This window comes from Hemibagrus wyckioides, linkage group LG05, assembly GCF_019097595.1.
Source record: "Hemibagrus wyckioides isolate EC202008001 linkage group LG05, SWU_Hwy_1.0, whole genome shotgun sequence".
NCBI classification, from domain to species: domain Eukaryota; kingdom Metazoa; phylum Chordata; class Actinopteri; order Siluriformes; family Bagridae; genus Hemibagrus; species Hemibagrus wyckioides.
Genome location: NC_080714.1, coordinates 24,486,227 through 24,512,722, shown reverse-complemented (window position 1 = coordinate 24,512,722; position 26,496 = coordinate 24,486,227). Strand labels below are relative to the sequence as shown.

The window sequence follows — 26,496 nt, the reverse complement described above, 5'->3', positions numbered from 1 at the left end:
TCTTATTAGATGAGGGAGCTTTCTCATCCCTTTTGGCTCTCTGTCTATGCAGAGACGCATTCCAATCCAGAGGGTCCTCCTTTCACATCGTCTGGCCCAGGAGCCAAACGAGTATTTACATATTAGCATATTATCTGTAGTGTGCAGCTTCGGTTCTATGCAAATACCGAGCTTTTTCCGGGGCATCCATTTGATCCTAATAGGAAATGTTGTTATGCAGATTGTCAAATTGAATGCAAATGTAATGTCATTTGAATTACACAATGCTAATATGGGCTAGCTTTAATGAAAATATCTGGTTGCTCTAACAAATCATCCATGCTTTCTCCAAAACACATTTACATTTGTACTTGTTCTGCATGGCCCTGCTGTGGAACCGTTAACCCGTGATAGATGGACCAGGACTGTGTGCTTCAGTGGGCCGAGGCTGACTGGAGCATGATGCCGGGCAATAGATCTAGCTTTCAGTACAGTAACTATGACCTCTGACCCCTGTTTCTGACACATTATGCCACGCTTCACTGAGCAAAGCTGTCTAATTAAATGTTAACCCAGCTTTTAGCTTTTATGCCCCGGTAAGCCTGCATTGGCTGAAGCAACTGGGTGCGGATACGAACACATATATGTGTGTGTATATACATATATGCAGAAGGCACAGCTAAATAGTTGAAATGATCCTGATCAGCATTCAGTAACTAAACAACGGACCCTCTCGGATAATCAGGAGGCACGATCTACCGCCAATCTTGCTATATTCATCATGTTAAAAGGTATAGCAAACAAAATACATTAATAACAGCTCCATTAAAAATGATTCAAGTAGCATTGTAGAAATAAGAAGAGAACTTGTTACCTTTTTCTCATCCAGCACTAAACCCCCTAGTACTTCCTTAGCTGTCACAAGCTCATAGGGTAGTGTTAGCTTTGAAAGAAATGAACAATCCTGATTGGTTAATCCTGTTTATCACCATATTGACTAAACTAAACTGTTGTTGTTTTTGTCATGTGTGACCTGTATACTTCAATTAATTTCATAAAACAGTGCTACTGGATATATGAAGTATGTGTGCTATGTAAACCCTAAGCATTATGAATTAATATTTCAGGGAAATTTAAATGCAAATGAACTCCCAAATGCCACAAACTGATATTTCTCAAGATAGTTTTATTACAATGGTCTTCAGCAAGCCAGCTACAAGCTGAACTTATTGCTATTCTATATACCCTATTACTTTGCTGCATGAACCACTGCATAAATTAATTTCAAGCTTTGCCTTGCGCTTTATCTCTAATCAGCTAATTTGCTCATCGCATTATGATGTGTACTCATTTCCTTGTAAAACAATTTGTTGTTAAAGGTGCAGCTTGTCATTTTAGAGCTAATTACAAGGAAAAGTCTCTGGAAACAGGATTCACTTTACTGGCTGGAAATCTTTCATAAGAAGATGAAATAAAGCGACTCTATTGTTTGTAAATGAGATACAAATGAAATGCTTCATTATTATTATTATCATTATTATTATTATTATTATTATTATTATTATTAGTAGTAGTAGTAGTAGTAGTAGTAGTAGTAATAGTAGTAGTAATGGTAGTAGTACTAGTAGTAATAGAAGTAGCTGTTGTAATGGTAGTTGTAGTAGTAATTTTATTAGTAGTTCTAGTAATGGTAGTAGTAGTAGTGTTAGTTGTAGTAGCAGCAGTAGTTGTAGTAGTTGTAGTAGTAGTAGTAGCAGCTATAGCAATGGTAGTAGTAGTAGTAGTAGCTGTAGTAGCAGCAGTAGTTGTAGTAGTTGTAGTAGTAGTAGTAGCAGCTATAGCAATGGTAGTAGTAGTAGTAGTAGCTGTAGTAGCAGTAATAGCGGCAGCAATAGTAATAGTAATAGTAGTAGCTATAGCAATGGTAGTAGTAGTAGTAGCAGTAGTAATAGTAATAGTAGTAGCTATAGCAATGGTAGTAGTAGTAGTAGTAGCAGTAGTAATAGTAATAGTAGTAGCTATAGCAATGGTAGTAGTAGTAGTAGACAAACTTCTGTCCTAGCTCTGTGGTGTTGTTTGTTGTTTTGTATTGTACTAGTAGTTGTATGTTTATGTAGCACCAGGTCCTGGAGAAACGTTGTTTCATTTCACTATGTACTGCGCCAGCTATATGTGGTTGAAATGACAATAAAAGCTTCTTGAATCTTGAATCTTGAATCTTGAGTAGTAGTAGCAGTAGTAATAGTAATAGTAGTAACTATAGCAATGGTAGTAGTAGTATTAGTAGTAGCACTAATAGTAATAGCGGCAGCAGTAGTAATAGTAGTAATAGTAATAGTAGTAGCTATAGCAATGGTAGTAGTAGTAGTTGTAGTAGTATCAGTAGTAGCAGCAGCAGTAATACTACTAGTAGTAGTTTTAGCAGAAGTAATGGTTATAGTAGCAGCAGTAGTAGTAGTAATAGTAGTAGTAGTAGTAGTAATAATACAGTAATAGTAGTAGCTGTAGCAATGGTAGTTGTAGAAGTAGTAGTCATTGTAGTTGTAGTAGTAGCAGTAGTAGCAGCAGCAGTAGTACTAGTAGTAGTAGTAATAGTAGTAGTAATGGTAATAGTAGTAGTTGTTGTTGTAGTAATAATAGTAGTAGTAAAGGTACTACTGGTACTATTTTATTAGTAGTTCTTGTAATGGTAGTAGTAGCAGTAGAAGTAGCTGTAGTAATGGTAGTAGTAGCAGTAGAAGTAGCTGTAGTAATGGTAGTAGTAGCAGTAGAAGTAGCTGTAGTAATGGTAGTAGTAGCAGTAGAAGTAGCTGTAGTAATGGTAGTAGTAGCAGTAGAAGTAGCTGTAGTAATGGTAGTAGTAGCAATGGTAGTAGTTGTAGTAGTAGTTCTAGTAATAGAAGTAGTAGTAGTAGTAGTAATGGTTCGCAACAGTAGTAGCACAGTAGTAAAAGTAGTTGCAGAAGTAATATGAAAACCATACTGTTAAGTTAAATGTGTAAAAGAGTCATACACCTAAAAGTGTACTTTGATGTGCCATATATCATTTACAGTGTATTCATTTTTGGGCAGCCTTCCCAGAAGGATTTACTGTTTGATTCCAACAAGAATGTTGCTGGGTAGCATTTAAAATTGACTTACTCTCAGGCAAGATAAACATGAATTCCCAGGGAATTAATTTCTTTTTTGACAGTTCCAAACCAAACATAACCTAAAATCCAATGTGTACATTCACTCTGTATTATATAGAGATCACAAGTAAGCCTAGGGCTACCTAAAAACAAAATGAATACACATTCCCCAGCAGAAGGTAGAGTTTGGGATGAAATACTAAGAGCCTAGATTAAAACATGAATTTTATCTTCAGTAACACACACCAGCGTGAACCCTATAAGTCCACGTGTCAGTTTCCTTGCGTCAAGTGATAGTGAACGGAAGTCATCCTGATGTGTGTTTAATGGATCGGCATTGAGTGTGTGTGGCCTCGGTGGACTGACAGTCTGACCTTCTGTTCAAGGACACTAAATCATTCTAGTTAATCAAGCCATGTCTGATAAGGAAGGACAACAGCATTCCTTTTTTAAGTCTTTTTCTGAGAATCGCTGTCCTGCACTTTTTGGAACTCTGTTATCTGTGTTTGTGGCGGTTCAGGACAACGGATTACAGATATATAAACTGAATTATTGAAAACAACACTATTGGACAGGGAGGCTGTATAATCAGGTGTTTTGTGTTTTTCACCCAGGAATAAATGAATATTTCACTGGAATTCAAACCCACAATAACCTCCAAACCTACAATACAGTGGCACCCCGGCATACGAATTGAATTTGTTCTGGAGGCGAGTCCTTAAGGCGAAAATTTGTATTGCGAAATGGATTTTTCTATAAGAAATAATGTAAATGCAGATAATCCGTTCCAGCCACCCAACAAGCATTCCATGTCAAGGGTCCTCACAGGAAGTCGTGCCACCAAGCTTAGGCTAAAAATAGAGCAGACCAGCCACGCCATCAATCTGTCAACAAAATAAAATGCATGAAAAATCACCTAGCTGTTGAACACATGCTTCAGTTAGCTTCGCTTGGCTTTACACTGACACGAACAAGTTTTGAACTGCTCCCGGACGTACGCACAACTTAGCCGAAAATGCTTCGTATAACTTTCAATTCTTAAGGCGAAAATTCTTGAGGGAGGGCATTCGTATGCCCAGGTTCCATTGTATCATGATATAGCTAGTGACAAAACCAATTAACAATGATCTGTTATTTGCTAATTGTTTCGATTCTCCCTATTACGTCAACAGGTATGTGACACAGTTTGTATCTGTTAACTGATCCTGTATCTGAATTCAGATTTAGCCTAAACACTAGGGAAAAGATTTTCACCCTCAGTGCTGGTCTTTGCTTGGGTTTATTCATCCTGCTCCAGAATCTTTTCCAACAAATGTTACTGCTTTTGAAAACTTTGAACCATGGCAATCAGAACCAAGCAGTTACTAAGGATGAATGAATGAATCCTGTACATGCAATGTGTTATTTGTCCTGAAAGCTTTTAAACCTTCTGCTTAAGGAGGCAGTTCTTGTGGCGTCCCACATGATCCTGAATCACACCTCTAGCCTCCAACCTTGACTCTTTTTGGCAAGCATTTCCTATTTGTATTTCTGTTTGTATCTATGGTTGGATATATATTTCAGGGGCAGTAGTAGCTCAGAGGTTAAGGTGTTGGGCAACTGATTGGAAGGTTGTGAACCACTAAGCTGCCACTGCTGTGCTCCTGAACAAGGCCCTTAACATTCAATTGCTTACTTGTATGAATGAAATAAATGTCTGGCAAATGCTGTAAATGTAAATATTACCAGTTTTATTACAAATTTTATTCATGGAAATTGTAGCACAAGGTTTGTACATTATAGCCATCCTACAAGGATGCACTAACTGGTAGTGACAAGGTTGGTTCACAGAAATAAAGCACACACACACACACACACACACACAGCCTTGTCCTTTTCTGCACATTCTGCATTCTGAGAAACAAGAGTGTGACTGCTCTAGCTGTGTGCTTTAATGCACAGCGAGAACGCAGTCATCTCCATGACACTGAACAGTAAATTGCCGGGTTATCAGCGGAAACCACGCGCCTTTTCTTCAACAGTTCTCAGGACTATGTCTCCACCGCCCCCGGGCCTTGCACTAACGATCGCTTCCAGCGCTCCATCCTTTTCAAGCCACTCAACATCATGTCAGAACATGATCCACTTCTTACACCTTCACTTCTTTTTTATTTTTTAAAAACTGCCCTCTTCGAAAGCGTAGCATTATTTACTTTTTAAATGATTTTTACATGAGCACAGGCCAAAGCGGGAGCAGGTTCATCACCGTTCGCATCGTTTAATGGTCTCCGGGGCTGCTTCGAGGACAAACTCATAATTCTGTGGGTGTAATGTGAGATGTGTGGATGTAATCACTGTGAATCCTTGGTTTTGGTTCAGAAAGAGATAAATCACCCATAGCAACATACTGCACCATTAGACAGGAAAAGCTCTGGGAAGACCATCAAGTTCCCGTTACTGAGCTAACATGCTTATCCGACATAAGACTCTTCACAGACTCTTCACTCTTCATCTGTTCATACTGAACATCCTTTCAACACTTCTGAACTCCTCTGTACCTTCAAACACTACCAATTTATTTTGAAGGTTTTTAATTGATCCCAAAGGGGAAATGTGAGAAAAATATTATCAAACTCTACACAGGCTTCCAAACTCAAGATCAAAACCTCAACCTCAGCGCTTTAGGGTCACAACTGTTCAGGATATTAAGGTAAAAACAGATCTGCTGATCCATCATGTATACTAATATGCAATCTAATTCATTTCTGTGATAAAAATAAGTCGTGAATACATCTTTTGATCTTATAATTGATTTTTTTTGGGCCATATAGTACACAGTTATAGAAGGGAAATGATTTATAATCACGATTTTCCAGATTTAGGTTCCCTTTAGAGTCTGGTTCCACTTAAGGTTTCTTCCTCAGATCGTCTCCTCACCTCCGTCACCTCTGGTTTGCTCATTAGAGAGAAACTCCTGCATTCATCAGTGTAAACTGTAAAATCCTGAATTTTATTTCTATAAAACTGCATTGCGATCATATCCATCGTTAAAAGCGCTACGCAAATGAAAACCTGAACTGAATTTTCTTGAATGAAACGACGCAAAAGAAAAATGTGAGTTTTTGAGTTTGCGATAATATGAAGAAACCTCAGAACCGTGTCTCCTCAGATATGTCGACTGATCTGTTGCTGACAGCAGCGCTTATCGTCTTCGACTCATGACAAGTGTTGACACAGTGCTGTGGTACCGTCTGACACACTTCTGTTCCGCCCCAAAAATAGGGAAAGAGTCTGGATGGTGTCCTGTGACTGACTCGAATAAGACAATGACAGTCAAGACTCTTGATTTCTAAAAGCTTTAGTTTCTGTGATCACATGTTATCGCAACTCTAAAAGAAAGTCCATCTTTTTTCACAATTTTGCAGCTTAGAGCATGTAGAATAAATATATAAAGAAAGAATAAATATATATATAAAAACACTGGACACTGGAGACTCCTTACCAAAAAAAAATCTTAAATAAATATTTCCTCACAGAAATATCAATGATTACATGTGTTTACTGCATATTATTTGATAACATATAACAAAGAGCACATTATTATTATTATTATTATTATTATTATTATTATTATTATTATTATTGTTATTATTATTATTATTTTAATTATTATTATTTTAATTATTATTATTATCATTATTATTATATAAACCTGTCTAGCTGCTGTTCTACAAAATGAATCAACACCTTCTAATGAATCAGATTCACAAATCCAACAGTGCTGCTGTTATAATTAATAATAATGCATGTAAATAAGTTGGGCTCGTGCTCAAGCATGATTAAGCGGTATGTTCATGTAGTTAATGCTGCTGCTGCCTCTCATGTTAAGCATTCGGTGATGGTGATCAGGTGTGCTAAACATTAGGCATCTAATTCCCTGCTCATTATCACAGCAGTAATTACCCAAATAAGATTAGGTCCGGTCACAGATGATTGGAAAAATCAGATTTGAATGAGACATGCGGTGTCGAGGAGCAATTTTAGGATTGTTTTTAATCAGAACTGTCACACAGAAACAAGATTAAAACCTGTGTGTTTGTCTACTGGTTTAACCGAGTGACAGAAATACATCTGATATCTATAACCCTTCATTAGCATAGTAATGGTGCTAGCTGTCGATTATAGATGTTATGTCTTAGAAAAATCAGTATTCAGTATTGCCATTTGGTGCGCGGTGCACTTTGGACACGATGATTTGATAATGTCCCAGTGGGTTTTTCCTGGCTTTACTTGTGCAACTGCGTGTAAATTAATAGCAGTCTGTCACTATGGAGCTGTTTATCAGGAGAATTGTAGCCTAAGGAATGGAAATAAATATACAAATATTAACACGGCATATTAACGTGTCACTGTGTGGCATCAGCAGTGGGGATGTACGCTTACTGCCAAGATATTGATCGGTGAAAAGCACAGGAAATTCAGTCAGAGGTGTTTTTTTAAAGCCTGGTGGCCCACACACACTTCTCTCTCTCTCTCTCTCTCTCTCCATCCCTGACACATCCAGAGGTGTTCAATATATATATATATATATATATATATATATATATATATTTAGATATATTATCTATCTATCAATAGACTTCAATACATATATACATACACATTTCTCTCTCTCTCTCTCTCTCTCTCTCTCTCTCTCTCTCTCTCTCTTCATCCTTGTCATCCTTCAGCTTGATTACAGCTGTAAAAAGAGTAAGTGGTTGATGGAAGGATACCCATCCATACCACCCATCTATCTATCTATCTATCTATCTATCTATCTATCTATCTATCTATCTATCTATCTATCTATCTATCTATCTATCTATCTATCTATCTATCTATCTATCTAAACATACACATCCCCTCCCTCTCTCTTTATCACAGCACTGAAAACTCAACACAGCAGAGTATTCATCACAGCCCCTCCCCGCTGTCTTCTCTGCTTTCACATAAAGAGTAAAATCCTTCAGCACTCTCTCTCCTGTCCTCACGTGCTGAAGCACAGGAGCAAGACTTTGAAAGCTCTAGACACTTTAATTGCAGCTCTACTACAGTGGCTGGATATAACTGTAAGTGTTGGTAGTGAGTGGGAAAAGTGATATTGCCATGCCGTCTCTGTGCTGAGAGAAATACGAGCTGGTCAACATTCACAGAGCCCAAAAATAGATCCGTTTGAGGATGTTGGTTCTGGATGCGTTCTATATTTTGCTTTTCAAAAAAAGGAAAAGGAGAGGTGAAAAAAAAGAAAGAAAAGACAGCCGTGCTTAGCATTACGGAGTTAAATTACAGCATTGCTGAAATCTTGAATCTGATTGGTCGAGCTGGTTATCAGCTATTATACTCTAGCTTAAGTTCAAAATATAATTAAGGCTTTAATATAATAATATAATTTAATATAATAATATTTCAGTATAATTACAGGTTGTTCTTAATGTACTTGTTTTAATATGTTAGTATTTCTCATTTATGGTGGCTGCTCCATAATAATAATAATAATAATAATAATAATAATAATAATAATAATAATAATAATAATAATAATAAACATAACTTAAAATTATACTGATTAAACACATGCATATATTTAATAAGAAAATTAATTCCATTGAATTTCATCAGGTTTTCTATAAATAAATGTTGTTTTAACATTAAAGGAAGGAGTCTCCATTGTCAGCACTTTGTATCAGTCAGGACGTTTTCCAGCATGGGAGGATTTTGTGGATTCTTGGTAACCAGTGCTGCATTGTATAGTATAGTTTCCATTTCTTTTGCAAAGGTTTCGCAACAATAAATTTAACTAAGGACTGAAAAAGAAATATTTCGCTCTTTACTGAACACGAGTTAAACGTACTTACAGATGTAGACTCGTCTCCTGAGTATATTAGTCTTTATAAAGTTAATTCAATGTTTTAGAGAAAGAAATATCCCATAATTCTATCCCAGCTGCTATCTCAGCTCATGCTTCCTTACTTTAACCATTATAATGCAACATCCTGCTGGTTAGAATTATTATAGATTATTATAGATAGATATTCTAGATTATATAGATTACTTTTCCCTTTTTTTTTGTTTTAGCTTCTTTTTTCTTGGTTTGTTGAAGAATTTAGCATCACTCTAGTCGCGTCATATTAGTGGTAATTTAAAATATCTGCTAATGCACATATTAAGCTTTTGGATTGTGTAATAAAACGCTTGTGCTTATATCTACGCCTACGCATTTGTAACACCGGGTCTGGTGTTAAATGGGAAAAAAAATAATTAATTAATAATAGCACATTATCTGTTGTTGTCGTCCCTTCTGCTCTCTCTGCTTTTCCCCTTGTTTCTGTCTTTCTCTACCATCATCTTCCCATTTTCTCTAGTTATTTCCTTCCCTTCCATTTCCTTTAAAAAATAATCCTTCAACATAATTCTGAGGCTAGTGTTAAATGAAATGCTTTAATGAGTTCTCTGTTGTTGTCCTTTTTCTTCTCATACTATTTCTCATCACTTTTCCTAATTATCTATACAATTCCTCTTCCGTCTCATTTCTCTCTCTCTCTCTCTCTCTCTCTCTCTCCTAATTCATCGTTTTTGTGAACCACTCATAAACCTCCTTGACCCCTTTCTGGACTGCCATCTAGGCCAGGCAGCCTGTTCGTCTCTGCGGTTTCTGTCCAACTCTTTCTATAATAGGAAACTTGAAGTAGTAACACATTCTCCTCGACACAGAAGGGATTTACAGCACTGTGTTCATTTTATGCTGCGTAATGACACTTCATGTTACATCCCAGCAGTCTGAGTTTCAAGTGTCCTGGTAGCTACCCGAGCTACGGAACAAGACTCGATGATTAGGATTCATTTCGCATGAGGCTTAGCACACAATCTAAAGCTCGTAAACAAGGAACAGGCCACCTGTTAAAACAGAAGTCCAAAGGGCAGATCCAAAATTGTTGTCAAAAGGTCAGGCAAAGATCGGGATCTCCAAATGGGGGATAAAGACAGGAGAAGCTCAGAAACAATAATAAAGAAAGAATACAAACTGCTCACAAATAAAAGCACAAAGAAAAGCTCAGCACTTGTGAGTGTCAATAAGCTATATTATATATAATAATAAACAACGAGGAATTAACTGTAGACTTCGAGGGAGGGAGTCCTCTGCTGTCACGGTGGTGAAATATCCTGAGCTGATGTAACACTATGATTATAATAATAGCTAAATACAGAACACATGATAACATGATGACTAACACATTGGTATGGTGTCATTACCAGCACGAAGGGGATTATTTTCCAATAACAGCACATCCTAAACATCCTCAACAAAGTCCCCCCCCCATCAATATTACTAAGACAAGAAAAAACATCTTCTGTAAACAAGCAATACACAAAAATTCCCACTGGAAGCTTTACTGTAAAAAGTTCCAGCTTTACCTCTGACTCAAACAAAGCACTGACACTGGAGACTCCTTATAAAAATGTTACAAAAACCAAAATCATATCAAGAATTACTTGTCATTTGTGCAGATCGTCCGTCTTACAAAAGATAGATAAACTGTTAAAAATGTGTCAGGTTTATTCACATTTCTTGAATCAATTTAAATAAATAAACAAAACCAATAACTAGGAGATGAAACAAAGCATGTAACAGAGACTTAGCAAAGACTGTTAGAATGTCAGGGTTATTTCTGTTGTGAGAAGGACAGGAAACAGGTGTGTATAAGCAGGGGGCAGGGCAATGGTGGTGGCTGATGGGAAAGGAAGTCCAGTTCATCCATTTCATGGCTGTGATGAAGTTTGGGCTTTAATTGGTGCTGAAATGACAGCAAAATAAAATACAAACAAGATGGATGGATGGATGGATGGATAGCTAGATAAATGGGTGGATGGATGTAGGGATGGATGGATGGATATATGAATGGATGGATGAATGAATGGATATATGAATAGATGGAGGGATGGATGGATGGATGGATGGATGGATGGATGGATGGATGGAAGGATGCTTGGATGGATAGATGGATGGATGGATGAATGGATGGATGGATGTATGAATAGATGGATGGATGGATGGATGGATATATGAATAGATGGATGGATGGATGGAAGGATGCTTGGATGGATAGATGGATGGATGGATGGATGGATATATGAATAGATGGATGGATGGATGGATGGATGGATATATGAATAGATGGATGGATGGATGGATGTATGGATGGATGGAAGGATGCTTGGATGGATAGATGGATGGATGGATATATGAATAGATGGATGGATGGATGGATGGATGGATGGATGGATGGAAGGATGGATGGATGGGCGGGCAGATGGATGGATGGACGGAGGGACAGATGGATTGGGGATATTCAAATAAATAATCTTGCATGTGTGTAACATCCTTTTTTTGGAGGTAATACCAACTTTCACTTTTATGCTCACTTCCAGCAAACTGTAGAGTTTAGGATACCTTCAAATCTGCAGCTGTTAAATTGTCCATATGCTTTCATTTAAAAAAATATTCTTCCACTTTTCAATATAAATTAGAATAAAAATAGAAGTTTTTTAATGTCATCTTATCCTAGGTACGAAGAGTTTGGGAAGGCTTTTACGTAACGTCCTCCTCCATCCAGCACAATGCTTTGTACGATGCTTTGTAATGTTAATGAACATCTGCAGAACATGACAGAGAGAAAAGCAAAGCGAAACAAAACACGAATAACGGCCGTATACAAATCCGTGTCTGGTTTTTTTTTTTTTCTCCTTATCTTCATGCCTGAGGCCATCTCCTGATCTTCTTGTCTTTCCTGGACTGGAGGTTTTCCAGCACATCATGAGATTAGGAGGTGGACTGATGGAGCTCCAGGGCTGCTGGCGTGTAGCAGGGAAGCGACAGAGGAAATGAGTCAATGTGATGTTATATAAAGAAAAGACAAAATTATGGCATGGAGTGAGGGAAACCTTCATCTAGAATCGTGACCCGATGTTCAGCTCGATCTTATAAGGGCAGAAGTGTGTTTCTCGAGACCCTCGGGCATTTTTTTCCTCTTTGTTCCCATGATGTTACCCAGATGGCTTTATAAAGAAATGCTAAAAATTGTACCTTTTTTAAGAGAAAAATATAATGTATTATACAATGCAACAGAGTATAAAATAGGATTGTCTGAAAGCGTTAGCGTTATATTCTACTCTGTCATGCTTCCCAATTCCTTTCATCATACACACTACAACAGAACACCTTTTGGTAAAGTATTAACTTATAGGTTCCTAAATGTAAAACAATGTGCTTGTATTTCAATAACTTGCTGCATAAACCAAACACATATCTGAAACTTCTGAGACGAGTAACTGAGACGTTGGGAGTTTGAATCCCAGGTCCACCAAGCTGCCACTGCTGGGCCCTTGAGTAGGCCCCCAATTGCTTAATTGTATAGAATAAGATAAATATTATAAGTCCCTATGGATAAGGGTGTCTGCTGAACACCAGAAATGTTAATATTCCATCAATTACAGATGTTGCATCCATTCCTTTTGTCATTCGATATGCCCCCACCTTGGAAACTCTGGCTTTCAAGAAGACCAAGAGTTTCCCACTCATAATTCTGACTTTGTGGTGGCATTCATATGATCAAATCATAAAACCAGGCTAACAGTGATCCAAGCGACTGACACAAGGGCTTCAATTTATGGCTTTTTAAACTCACAGCTCTACCTCTTTTAGGTCAGTTAAGTCAAGAAGCTTTTATTGTCATTTTTTAGGGGCCCATTGTCATGTTTAGGGGCCCAGCAGTGGCAGCTTGGTGCACCTGGGCTTCAGACTCACAACCTTCCAATCAGTAGTCAAACACCTTAACTACTAAGCTATTAGTTAAACAATCAACCCCAGATCTGGTTGAGAGCTTTAGTCTGGGTATCCCTTCTGTAGAGGAAAGCTCTATTTGGGACGTTATAACATTGTTTCTCCTTCCATTGATGGATCCAGAAGTCAAGAACAACCTTTTCAGTTATGAGCTTCTAACTGTTTTGAACTACATCCAGTATAGATTTTGGATATTGTACATTGCATTGCGCAGAAATAAGACGACTATAAACAAAGAGGGTTCTTGTAAACATATACACTTATGTAATAGCACTTCACAGTGACCAAGTTAATGGTGATTCCACAAGGACCCTCTTTTAGGAAGACAGCCAGAGCCAGAAGATACAAACAGAAATCAGTGGGCGGTAAAAGGAGGAGAGAAAGGAGCATGCAAATGCAATCATACTGTCACCTAACATTAGTTGTAACACACACTGGGAAAGACAGGGATCTCAGAGTGAGAATTACTTTTATTAAATTAAGAAAGAAAGAAAGAAAGAAAGAAAGAAAGAAAGAAAGAAAGAAAGAAAGAAAGAAAGAAAGAGCTTGCTGTAATTGAATTTTCTAGCAGTAGTAGTTGGGATAGCCTCCGCAACCGAAAGTGTGTAGGTGGCCTTTCTGTCTGTCATGGCTGTGATAAAGACTAATATTGTTTTCATTTGAGCCATCTGCAGATTCCTCCCAGTGAAACAACAAGTACATGGTGTGAATGTGTAAGTGTGCTCTAATAGGCTTCTTTCATCCTCTCTCTCTCTCTCTCTCTCTCTCTCTCACACACACACACACACACACACACGTCCATCTCGTAGCTGCTGCTTAGCTCTATGGCGCCGGGTTTGTCTGTAGCTGCTCTAAAGTGCTGTGTGAGGTTAAGCTGTCGGGGAAATACACTGAATGACGCGAATGTCTTGCTGATGTGAGATTAGTTAAACCACGCTGCTGATAATCCCAAATTTGAGCCAATTTCTAACACAATGACCTTTTTTTTATGTCATTTCTTCGAGTGTTGTTAATTACATTAGCAGAAAATATAACTCGTTAATTTCAAAGACATTATTATTTTACTTATGGGAATGATTATGTACACAAATGTCGTTAGAAATAATTTAGATTCTCAAATTCCCCTGTCATTATATGAGGCACAGTGGTATAGTAGGTAATGTTGCAGTTTTACAGCCTCAGGATCTATCTATCTATCTATCTATCTATCTATCTATCTATCTATCTATCTATCTATCTATCTATCTATCTATCTATCTATCTATCCATCCATCCATCCATCCATCCATCCATCCATTCATCCATTCATTTTCAGTAACTGCTTTAACCTGGTCAGGGTCACAGTGGATCCAAAGCCAATCCCTTTAATAGAAATTCAAATAGACTAAGAATTCACCCAGGTTGGAAAATCAGTCTGTAGCAAAGATCTGAAGGTTTGGGAACAAGGAAACTAGAAGCAGACTTGGAACTGGTCCAAAGGGCTCTTATTATTTTTCTCTTTACTTTCACACACGTGTCCGTGTCTCTCCGCTCGGCTCCCGTCTCTCTCTTGCTTTGATCCTTGCTGCAGCTCACTGCCACAGAGAACAGTCACGACTAGAATATCGTGATCAGGTGTGTGAGATCCTTACCACTCACTTTCCTCGGCTCCGCCCTCCGTTCACAACCCGGGCTCTTAACCACGCCCCTTCTTCCACACAGTCCATCACAGGACGCCATATACAGACACGCACATACACTCACACACAAATTTCACTCACTCACACCTAGGAGCAAAGCTTCCTGCATGATTTTGGACAGCGGGAGGAAACCAAAGAACCCAGAGGAAACAGGAAGACGATTAAAAACTCCAAACAGAGAGAAAAAAAAAGAAAGATCAGGATTGAACCTGCCCTGAGTCAGTAATGCTACCTGCTACGCCAGTAATAATAATAATAATAATAATAATAATAATAATAATAATAATAATAGCAGAACTTTTCATATAGAGTCAATATCCTATTGCATCACATACAATTTTACGAATAAGGAAAAAAAACAATTCATATAAAGATGGAAGAAATAAAAACAACATTAAAAAAAAATGAGCATTCATACGATATCTTAAACCACAGTCTGAGATGCTCAGTCACTGCTCGGGCTATTATGACTCTTTGTGATTGGCTGCTAATCGTCTGATTGATGTAGGAGGATTGGAGCACGGCTTCTCCTGTCTGAGTTCGGCTTGTGTCATCGCTCGGCCTGCCAGTCTGATTTATGGGTCAAAACAGAAACATGACGAGCGCTGTGAGGAAGTTAATGATCCACCAGTGTGTAGGAGGACAAGGAATTATTATAGCAAGAACACAGCTGTGTGTGTGTGTGAGTGTGTGAGTGTGTGTGGGGTCGAAGACTCTGATTGTACACACCTGTGTACACCTTGAGCGTGAGTGCTTGTGTGTGTGTGTGTGTGTGTGTGTGAATAGAATATGCATGGGTGTGTTTCCTCTGTGTGGCTACAGGCTCTGCTATTAAAAAGGATTCTCTCTGCTAAATGAGTTGTGCTAAATGAGTGGGCTATTAGAGATGAGCTTTTGGATCCCTGAGGATGGAAGAACCAATATGCATTTTCCCAAAGAAATTCATCCAATTAGTATAAAAGCTTCAGCAAAATTTGCCTTTTTCAATTCGTTATGGAAAGAAAATCAGTAAAATGCAAAGACCACACACACACACACACTATGAATCTCTCTCTTTCTCTCTCTCTCTCTCTCTCACACACACACACACACACACACAATGAATCTGTCTCTCTCTCTCTCTCTCTCTCTCTTACACACACAACATGAACCTCATACACTCTCACCATCCTACATAAGGACTGAAGACAAAACACAGCTTATAGGATTAAAAATGCTAGAGAATTTTATATATTCAAATATTTCCACCTCCCTCATGTTTTCGATTCATTGTAAAAAGATCACGATTCTCGTCTAAGGTTTAGATGGTCCTAGCTCAAGTGCTTAAGGCTCTGAGTTGTTGATCAGAAGATCAGGGTTCAAGCCCCAGCACTCCCAAGCTGCCACTGTTGGGCCCTAAAGTAAGGCCCCTAACTCCCCCTCCCCTTTCTCCAGGGATGCTGCATCATGGCTGACCCTGTGCTCTGACCCCAACCCTTTTAAGGATGGGATATGCAAAGAAAGTTTTTTTACACTATATGTGACAAATAAAGACTTAACTAAACTCTAGTTAATTAAATGATAGCTAAAGGTTAATTAAGGGAATGCTTTCTAGGTCCATTTGAGCCATGTTGCATGTTAAATGTTGCATTTCTTCAGTACGTAGAAAATGTGTGTATCTGCGGTGTGTTGCAGATATGGAGACATGGTTCCTAGCACCATCGCCGGCAAAATCTTCGGCTCCATCTGCTCTCTGAGTGGCGTCCTGGTGATTGCACTTCCTGTTCCTGTCATAGTGTCCAACTTCAGTCGCATCTACCACCAGAACCAGAGAGCTGACAAGATGCGAGCCCAGCAGGTACAGACAGATTTTTTTTACTGACAGTGTCAGAGATTTTATATAATTAGACAGAGTAGTACTAATAACACGTCAGCAATAGACCCAATATTCTTTATAATAGGAGAAAATTAAGCCTTACAGTTTCAGGTGAATTTCCATGCAGCACTTTTTTCTATGCAGAAGCCAAGCTCAGTAGCAGAGAAGTGTTATGAGACTTGCAGAATTACAATTGCAAAGCAGAAACCCAAACCATTAAAGATGGAGCTGGTTCAGATAGCAAAGTTGGGGAGATTTGCTGGAATAAAAATGCTTATATGCAAAAAAAGAAAAATAGCTGTTGGGCAGAACAGCAGATATTCCCATGCTGGAACTTATTCATGTATATAGTTGTTTACTTATATAAATATAAATAAGTTGTAGGTATTAAATTTATATGTAAAATACTATTTAATGCATTTGTTAACAAATAAGTAAATAAAAACAAAAAAATAAATAAAACATTTACAATGTTTAAATATATGTATTATTTATTGCACAAAAACATGTTATTATTATTATTATTATTATTATTATTATTATTATTATTATTATTATTATTACTTTTTTTAATGAAACAAAAATCAATAGAATAAATGTCAATAAGATTGAATCTTACAGGATACAAATAATACAATATAATTAAAAGTCAATTTAAAAATGCAAATGGTGATTTTTATTTATTTATTATTTTCTCTTCTTGTTTGTTGTTTTCTTATCAGTATGAGTATTTATTTATTTACTTATTCATTTATTATTTTTATTTTATTTTATTTTATTTTATTTTATTTTATTTTATTTTATTTTATTTTATTTTATTTTATTTTATTTTATTTATTTATTTATTTAGCTTATTGAAATCTGTGAAATGCCACGGTTAGTAGTTTTGATATAAAATTAAAACCCTTTGTCTACCTTTATGTTATTCGAATAGTATCATATTTTTTTTTGCACTCAACATTTTTAAGATTTTTATAGAATGTTGAATTCTATCTTTTTTTTCTTCTGATTATTGTCTAACCCAACCACAACAGCAGATGCTTTCTGAAGTAAATGGATCACAGTTTCCACAAACAGGGTTTTATATATATTTTCGCACTGGCACATCACTTCACCACTTTGGGATAAGTGCTGAAACAGCTCTTTGAAACGAGGTTTCCTCTGTTTTACAGAAAGTGCGTCTGGCCAGGATTCGCTTGGCTAAGAAAGGAATCACTAATGCTTTCCTGCAGTACAAAGATGAAGGGGGACTACAGGTGAGTAACCGTGTGCCAGCATGCAATCAGAAAGAATGGGATCTCTCTGTGGGTTTGGAGCAACAAACACACACTGAAACGCTGTTCATTTGTACTCGCGTGACATGAAGTGTGTTAATGGGATTGTTTTGTTGCAATCATTAGGAGAGATGCAGTCTGCATGTTCGCCCTGTGCTTTAGGGGCTTCCTCAGGGTTCTCTGGTTTCCTCAATCGGTCCAAAGACACATGTTGTAGGCTGATTAGCATCTCTCAATTGTCCGTATGTGAGATGGGATAAGCTCCAGGTTCCAGATGGATGGAATGATGAGAAATTATGAAGAATATCATTTGGCATTTATCAATATATTCAGCTGCCTATCTAAATCATCTAAGACACACACACACATACACACACACACACACACAGTTAGCTCTTAGCTGTTGCTCAGTTCTGTGCTGTAAAGTGCTGAGTGCTGGAACAACACATTGAAAAAGAGGACCTTCTTGCTACGGTTACATAAGCATCATAAACCCAGCCGCCTTCGAGACAAATTTAAGACACATTCTAACAGAATGATGTAGCTTTATTTCACTTCATGCTGTTAACTTTATGGACACAAGATCTCATTTGTTATAAAGCCGAAGCCTTGGAGGAATGAGACTCCTTCACATTTATTGCTCTAAATGCAAGATCTGGAAACTAGTAAACTGAAGAAATGAGTTGAAATAAACCTGAATGGCTTTCTTTACATTCTTGCTTGTAAAGTACTCCTACATTTTGTTGAGGGTGCATCCTTTAAGAAAAAAAAAAGATTCTACAGTTTATGGTAAAGTTAATGGTTCTTTTTATCTGCTCTTAAATTAAACTTCCCAGATGTACAGATTGGGATTTGTACTCGCTCGCGGTCGAACGTTTTATAATCCAGACTGCTGTGGAGAAGTCTGGGTCCCAGATGGAAATAGTAAATCACAGATGATGTACTTAGGCACTATTTGGTATGATAGCTTTGATTTTTCTGAATGTAATTACAACGCCTTCCTTAAATGTTCACCCACGTGGAATTTGTCCACTTTTTGTATTGTTGGAGCTGAAATTAACTCCACTGGTATTATATATTGGGGGCAGTGGTAGCACAGGTGATTAAGGCTCTGGGTTGTTGACTGGAAGATCAGGGTTCAAGCCCCAAGGACACTGTATCATGGCTAACCCTGTGCTCTGACCCCAACCTCCAACACTGGGAGATATCTGAAGAAAGAACTGCCCTGTGCTGTGATGTATATGTGACATGAAATGATAAAGGCTAAAAGACCTCTGATGTCATTATATCAGACTTCTAGAATGAAATCGGACTTCTGATGTCACTATATCTGATGTCATTATATCATATTATATTAGACTTCTAAATATAACATCAGACATATATCAGACTTCTGATGCCATTATATCATTTTATATTAGACTTCTAAATATAACATCAGACATATATCAGACTTCTGATGCCATTATATCCGATGTCATTATATCAGACTTCTGATGCAATTATATCATATTATATTAGACTTCTGATGCCATTATATCCGATGTCATTATATCAGACTTCTGATGCAATTATATCATATTATATTAGACTTCTAAATATAACATCAGACTTATGTCATTATATCTGCTATAATTATATCAGACTAGGTGTATCTACCCTAGGTGAAACTGCAAAAACTCCTTTAACAAGAGCTGATGTTTTTGAGAAAAATCACAACAAAATGAAGAATTTCTTCTAGAAATCTAGTAGAAATTTGGGATCATTAATGAAAAGAAACTTTAAGGAACCCTTTTTTATTTTTATTTTTAAATATTCTTTATCTGGATTGGATAAATTCAACTGAAAGTCACATAAAATTCGCTGATATTCAGATATACAACTAACATGACTCAGTAATGACAAAAGGTACATTTTATTGCTTAACTTTTCTGGAATGTAACAAAAGCCCAAAGTAAATAAATAAAATAAAATATAATCCAAGGAGACTAGTCGCTGTATTTGCTGATAAAAAAAAATAAAAATAAAAATAAATAAATAAATAAATAAATAAATAAATAAATAAATAAAATAAAATAAAATAAAATAAAATAAAATAAAATAAAATAAAATAAAATAAAATAGAAATTTAATAAAATTTTGGAGACTTTTGTGATGAATAGAATAAATAGTTTTTTTTTTTTTTTAATTCTCTTCGTCTTTAAGGGCGATTAAGTATAGGCTGATGAAGAAAAAACAGTGAATACCTTCTGAATCTACTGTAAACAAGATGGTTAATGTGGTTAATGTTTAGTTTTAGAGAATACTGGCTTTGCTGTGATATTTTTCGAAAAAGCTATTTGGTATTTGTAATGTATTTCTTAAGTGGTTAATATTTATATGCTCCTGGCTGTATGGTGTCTGGGGCAAAAAAAAAACCTGCCAATACATCTGACATTAGTTCAGAAACTCCATGTTTTAGAATATAATATATTTCCTCCTATACACTTCAGCTTTAAATTCAACAAGTCAGGAGAGACTAGAGAAAACAAGAGACTTCAGAGTGTGATGCATTTATTATCATGTCTGATAATATGAAGCAATTCCAGACAGCATTATAATCCTGATGGAGATCTGACATTTGGAGGCTGTTTTATGCTTCAGGCTAATGAGTGGAAATGTTAGCATGAAGCCCCGGAGGCTCTGACAATAACTTTTTCATGTAAGCAGCATTCTCAGTGATGGAAACGCAGCCTGCAGTGTATCATCATTTTGTAGGGATTCATGAAAGCAGCTCTGATGAAACACCGTCATTATGTGTGCTCGCAACCATATCTCATACATGTGCAGTAATAGCTGCGGCTACGACTGCCTGCGCCTTGAAGCTCTGCGTTTCCAATTAACCAAAAATGTTTACTGCATGTGTCCCTATACTGTCCACTCTACTGATTCAGTTTAACAGCTGCACATCATTTCTGGGGAAGATTTTGCCTGATCAACAGAATTTTAACAAACTGAAGTCCTTCACTCATGCTTGAGGTGGTTCTTGTTTTCTTTAAATTGTTATTCCTTCCTTCCTTCCTTCCTTCCTTCCTTCCATGTTTTCAATTTTTGCAGTCTTTTCTTTTGTTTGTTTACCTTCCTTCCTTCCTTTCACCCTTCCCTCCTTTCACCCTTACTTCCTTCTTTCTGTCCTTCCTTCCATGTTTTAAATTTAAGCAGTCTTTCCTTTTTTTGTTTACCTTCCTTCCTTCCTTCCTTCCTTCCTTCCTTCCTTCCTTCCTTCCTTCCTTCCTTCCTTCCTTCCATGTTTTCAATTTTTGCAGTCTTTCCTTTTTTGTTTACCTACGTTCCTTCCTTCCTTCCTTCCTTCCTTCCTTCCTTCCTTCCTTCCTTCCTTCCTTCCATGTTTTCAATTTTTGCAGTCTTTCCTTTTTTGTTTACCTACGTTCCTTCCTTCCTTCCTTCCTTCCTTCCTTCCTTCCTTCCTTCCTTCCTTCCTTCCTTCCTTCCTTCCTTCCTTCCATGTTTCAATTTTTGCAGTCTTTCCTTTTTTGTTTACCTACGTTCCTTCCTTCCTTCCATCCTTCCATGTTTTCAATTTTTGCAGTCTTTCCTTTTTTGTTTACCTTCCTTCCTTCCTTCCTTCCTTCCTTCCTTCCTTCCTTCCATTTTTTCAATTTTTGCAGTCTTTCCTTTTTTTTGTTTACCTACCTTCCTTCCTTTCACCCTTCCTTCCTTCCTTCCCTCCTTCCGTCCGTGTTTTCAATTTTTGCAGTCTTTTCTTTTATTTGTATAGTGCTTTTAACAGTAGACATTGTTGCAAATCAGCTTCATATGAAGATATACATTTAAAATTTTATTTTATTCCTAATTCCATGTCAAAGATGACAGTGGTGAAGATACCTTCCTTCCTTCCTTCCTTCCTTCCTTCCTTCCTTCCTTCCTTCCTTCCTTCCTTCCTTCCTTCCTTCCTTCCTTCCTTCCTTCCATGTTTTCAATTTTTGCAGTCTTTCCTTTTTTGTTTACCTACGTTCCTTCCTTCCTTCCTTCCTTCCTTCCTTCCTTCCTTCCTTCCATGTTTTCAATTTTTGCAGTCTTTCCTTTTTTGTTTACCTACGTTCCTTCCTTCCTTCCTTCCTTCCTTCCTTCCTTCCTTCCTTCCTTCCTTCCTTCCTTCCATGTTTCAATTTTTGCAGTCTTTCCTTTTTTGTTTACCTACGTTCCTTCCTTCCTTCCATCCTTCCATGTTTTCAATTTTTGCAGTCTTTCCTTTTTTGTTTACCTTCCTTCCTTCCTTCCTTCCTTCCTTCCTTCCTTCCTTCCATGTTTTCAATTTTTGCAGTCTTTCCTTTTTTTGTTTACCTACTTTCCTTCCTTTCACCCTTCCTTCCTTCCTTCCCTCCTTCCGTCCTTCCTTCCTTCCTTCCTTCCTTCCTTCCTTCCTTCCTTCCTTCCATGTTTCAATTTTTGCAGTCTTTCCTTTTTTGTTTACCTATGTTCCTTCCATTCACCCTTCCTTCCTTCCTTCCTTCCTTCCTTCCTTCCTTCCTTCCTTCCTTCCTTCCTTCCATGTTTCAATTTTTGCAGTCTTTCTTCTCAAACTTCTTTCTTTCTTTCTTTCTTTCTTTCTTTCTTTCTTTCTTTCTTTCTTTCTTTCTTTCTTTCTTTCTTTCTTTCTTTCTTTTACACCTTTTTAAATATTGTTCTCATAAAAAAGGCTATAAATAAAGGGTTTGGTTGTTCCTCTTTGAGTTTGGTTATGGGCTGTGTCCATAACCCTGACCAGGATAAAGCACTTTACTGAAGATAAATGAACGGTTAAATAAATGAAGGAATTTCCAGTTTCTGGAAAGCTATACCAGACAAAACTGATGTTCATTTGCAGACTAGAACCAGAGGAGAAAATAAACCAATTTTATTGGATGGGAAATGCTCGGTTAGAAGTTTCCCCCAAAGGAACATATCAAGGATTTAAGCTTTTTTATTCAAATAGTTCACACAGGACTAACTCATTTAAAATCACTTTTATTTGTATAGTGCTTTTAACAGTAGACATTGTTGCAAATCAGCTTCATATGAAGATATACATTTAAAATTTTATTTTATTCCTAATTCCATGTCAAAGATGACAGTGGTGAAGATAAACTCCCTGAGATGATGTGGAAGAAACCTTGAGAGGAACTGGATAACCAATCTTATCCAGAAAGAACCAGTATGGGTACAGGGTTTCATTCCAATCAAGCAGGATCTCCATGGTTTCTAAGTGGTTCTGTTTACCATAAACTCATGTATTTTTGTCTTTAGCCGTGCCTAAGTATCTGTATATCGGTGAATTTGCAGGTGTAGTCAGAGAAAAATGGCTCTTTTTTAAAGCCACTTGTCAGACATTAGTCTAAGAGAGAAGTCATGGGCTAGTACACTTCTGTCCATGGGTCACATCAGGACCTGGGGCTGGACTTTGGATGGCTCTGTTTTAAAAGCTCTACTACATGTGGATCCCTACTACTGTTTTCCATTCACTGGTTCCATGTAGAACCACACAGGGCAGAGACTGTAACAGCACAGTGAGAGGATAAATCTGAGGATAAATCAAACTGAGATGCCATGTGGTTCTTCATCTGCTCAGTGACTAACACTCAGGCCCGGCTCTTTAGCCTCGTCCCCAGCTGTGTGTCCGTACACCGAGTGGGCGTAATTAGCAAAGCCGATTAGCAGGTCCTGTAGAAATTGCGTGGGGTGAGGTGGAGAGAACAGCCGGATGAGAGGTGGGCTGGAGATCCATTGATAATTGTAAAGACAGAGATAATAATGTCTGATACGGAGGTACGAGCCAGAGAACCAGGGACATGGAGAAACCGCAAAGCAGCTCTGATCCATTTCAGCTGTCGGATGATGGGTCTTACTGTAATCTAAAAAAAGGATGCTTTTCAATACGCCTGGGCAGTGGTGCTGGATCTGCTGGACAGAGGAAATTGAGAAAACTCAAAGAAAACTGAGCTTTTCAAAGCCAAGTAATGTCAAGGTTCTTTAAGGTCCTTCAAGTAGAATAAAACAGCAGTAATATAGAAGAGGAATATAAACCAAGCACAGAAATTAGTTTATAAGTTATTCACCTCCTGTAACCACTCGCAGTTTAGATATTTATTTACAACAATAACTGTTCTTAATTATTTCTTTTCTTAATTTTTTTCATTCTTTCTTTCTTTCTTTCTTTCTTTCTTTCTTTCTTTCTTTCTTTCTTTCTTTCTTTCTTTCTTTCTTTCTTTCTTTCTTTCTTTCTTTCCTACCTTCCCTCTTTCTTTCTTTCTTTCTTTCTTTCTTTCCCTCTTTCTTTCTTTCTTTCTTTCTTTCTTTCTTTCTTTCAACAACAACAACAACAACAACAACAACAACAGCAACAACAACAACAACAACAACCACTGCCAGCAATGTTTCCACGCTAACAACAACATCAGCAACAATAACAGCAACAACACCAACAACAACAACAACAACAACAACAACAGCAACAACAACAACAACAACAACAACAACAACAACAACAACAACAACAACTCTCCTTCCCACCCTTCAAAATCCTTCCTTCCTTCCTTCCTTCCTTCCTTCCTTCCTTCCTTCCTTCCTTCTTCTTTCTTTCTTTCTTTCTCTTTCAGCAACAACAACAACAACAACAACAACAACATTTCTCCTTCCCTTCAATGGCTAACAACAACAACAACAACAACAACAACAACAACAACAACAACAACAACAACAACAACAACACTTTCTTTCTTTCTTTCTTTCTTTCTTTCTTTCTTTCTTTCTTTCTTTCTCCTTCCCACCCTTCAATATTCCTTCCTTCCTGTCTCTTTCTTTCTTTCTTTCTTTCTTTCTTTCTTTCTTTCTTTCTTTCTTTCTTTCTTTCTTTCTCCTTCCCACCCTTCAATATTCCCTCCCTCCATCCTTCCTTCCTTCCTTCCTTCCTTCCTTCCTTCCTTCCTTCCTGTCTTTCTTTCTTTCTTTCTTTCTTTCTTTCTTTCTTTCTTTCTTTCTTTCCTTTTTTTTTCTTTCTTTCTCCATTGCAGTTCACATGAATCAGCATATACACAGTGGTGAGCAATAAGCTGGTGTTATTCTGTTAATATGTCTCCATTTTGAGAATAGCCATGAGGTAGATGCTTTATTCAGGAGTGCATTGCTAGGCTAATGCCACTGATGGTGCATCAACTACACAAGTACACAACCACACAGGCCCAGAGGCCCACTAATGTAACTATTACAAGGAACACAGGAACTGAGGAAGCAATGAACCTGTAGTATGAGTTTTCTCCTGTAGTGATAATTAAGATAGAATAAATGTTGTCTTTAAAGCTGCTTTGGGGCCTAAAGAAAAGGAAAGAGAGGGGCATGGGGCATTTAGTAGAAACCTATAAACCTCAGCATTCTCGAGGAGAGGGAAATATATGCTAATAATATTGAATATTTGGAGCACATGTGCTTATCTCAGACCGCACACCACCGCACACCTGGAGGCAGATAGGATACAAGATCATCAGAGTCCACTTCTGTCAGTCAAGAACAAGGATCTGAGACTACACTGGACTCTGACTGACCCAAACTGGACAGCTGGAGTTTAAAAAAACATCTCTCCAGTTTCTTCCCTGTTCTTGCCTGAACATGTGTAACCATGAGATGCTTTTCTGCTCACCACTTTTCCCCCCAAAAAACAGTTTTATTGGACAAGTACATTAACTCTAGGAATTGTTGGAAAGAAAGAAAGAAAGAAAGAAAGAAAGAAAGAAAGAAAGAAAGAATGAATGAATAGTGAAAGTAAAAGAGTATAGACTAATATCAAAAGAAAGAAAGAAAGAAATATAGAATAATGAAAGAAAGAAAAGAAAAGAAAGAAAGAAAGAAAGAAAGAAAGAAAGAAAAGAAAGAAAGAAAGAAAGAAAGAAAACAAGAAGAAACGTGTAACTGAAAATGTACAATGAAAGAAATATAGAATAGTGAAAAAAGAAAGAAAGAAAGAAAGAAATATGTAACTGAAAAAGTACAATGAAAGAAATATAGAATAGTGAAAAAAGAAAGAAAGAAAGAAAGAAAGACAGAAAGAAAGACAGAAAGAAAGAAAGAAAGAAAGAAAGAAAGAAAGAAAGAAAGAAAGAAAGAAAGAAAGAAAGAAAGAAAGAAAGAAAGAAAGAAGAAATATATAACTGAAAAAGTACAATGAATGAAACATAGCATAGTGAAGAAAGATAGAAAGAAAAAAGAAAGAAAGAATGAATAGAGAAATATAGAAAGAGTATAGACTAATATCAAAAGAAAGAAAGAAAGAAAGAAAGATGCGGAAAAGAAAGAAAAAGTAAGTTCTAGAGAGAACCAGAGGAGCTATTATTATTATTTAACAAACAGATGAATAAAGAGCGGTGTGAAGGAGGACACTGTGAATCGCTGCAGTGATGAAAGCACACAGTGGGACTGAGCAGTGTGTTGTGATGATTCAGTATTGACAGAGCCACGGTGGAGGTGTGTGTGTGTGTGTGTGTGTGTGTGTGAGTGTGTGTGTGTGAGTGTGTGTGTAAGTGGATGCATGTGTGTTTATTTTAGCTCGGGTCTATAAACCTGCATTACAAACACCGCTGTGCTATTTATAAAGCTGACCGCGTTGTTTTTCACTCCTGTCCTGTCGTTATATTTCCTCACGATTCTTCGTCATCTGCACAATCCTGGAGCTTCTCGTGACCCGAGATGT

The 26,496-nt window shown here is 37.2% G+C and overlaps 1 protein-coding gene across 1 annotated transcript in view; it reads left to right on the top strand.

Moving 5' to 3' along the window:
* The window catches only part of kcnd1 (potassium voltage-gated channel, Shal-related subfamily, member 1), a 73,414-nt gene that overhangs the window by 36,705 nt on the left and 10,213 nt on the right, over positions 1-26,496 (top strand). Inside the window, exons 3-4 of the mRNA XM_058390715.1 lie at positions 16,323-16,485; positions 17,676-17,759. Coding sequence (XP_058246698.1) covers positions 16,323-16,485; positions 17,676-17,759 — 247 coding nt within the window. The remainder of the gene's footprint in view (positions 1-16,322; positions 16,486-17,675; positions 17,760-26,496) is intronic.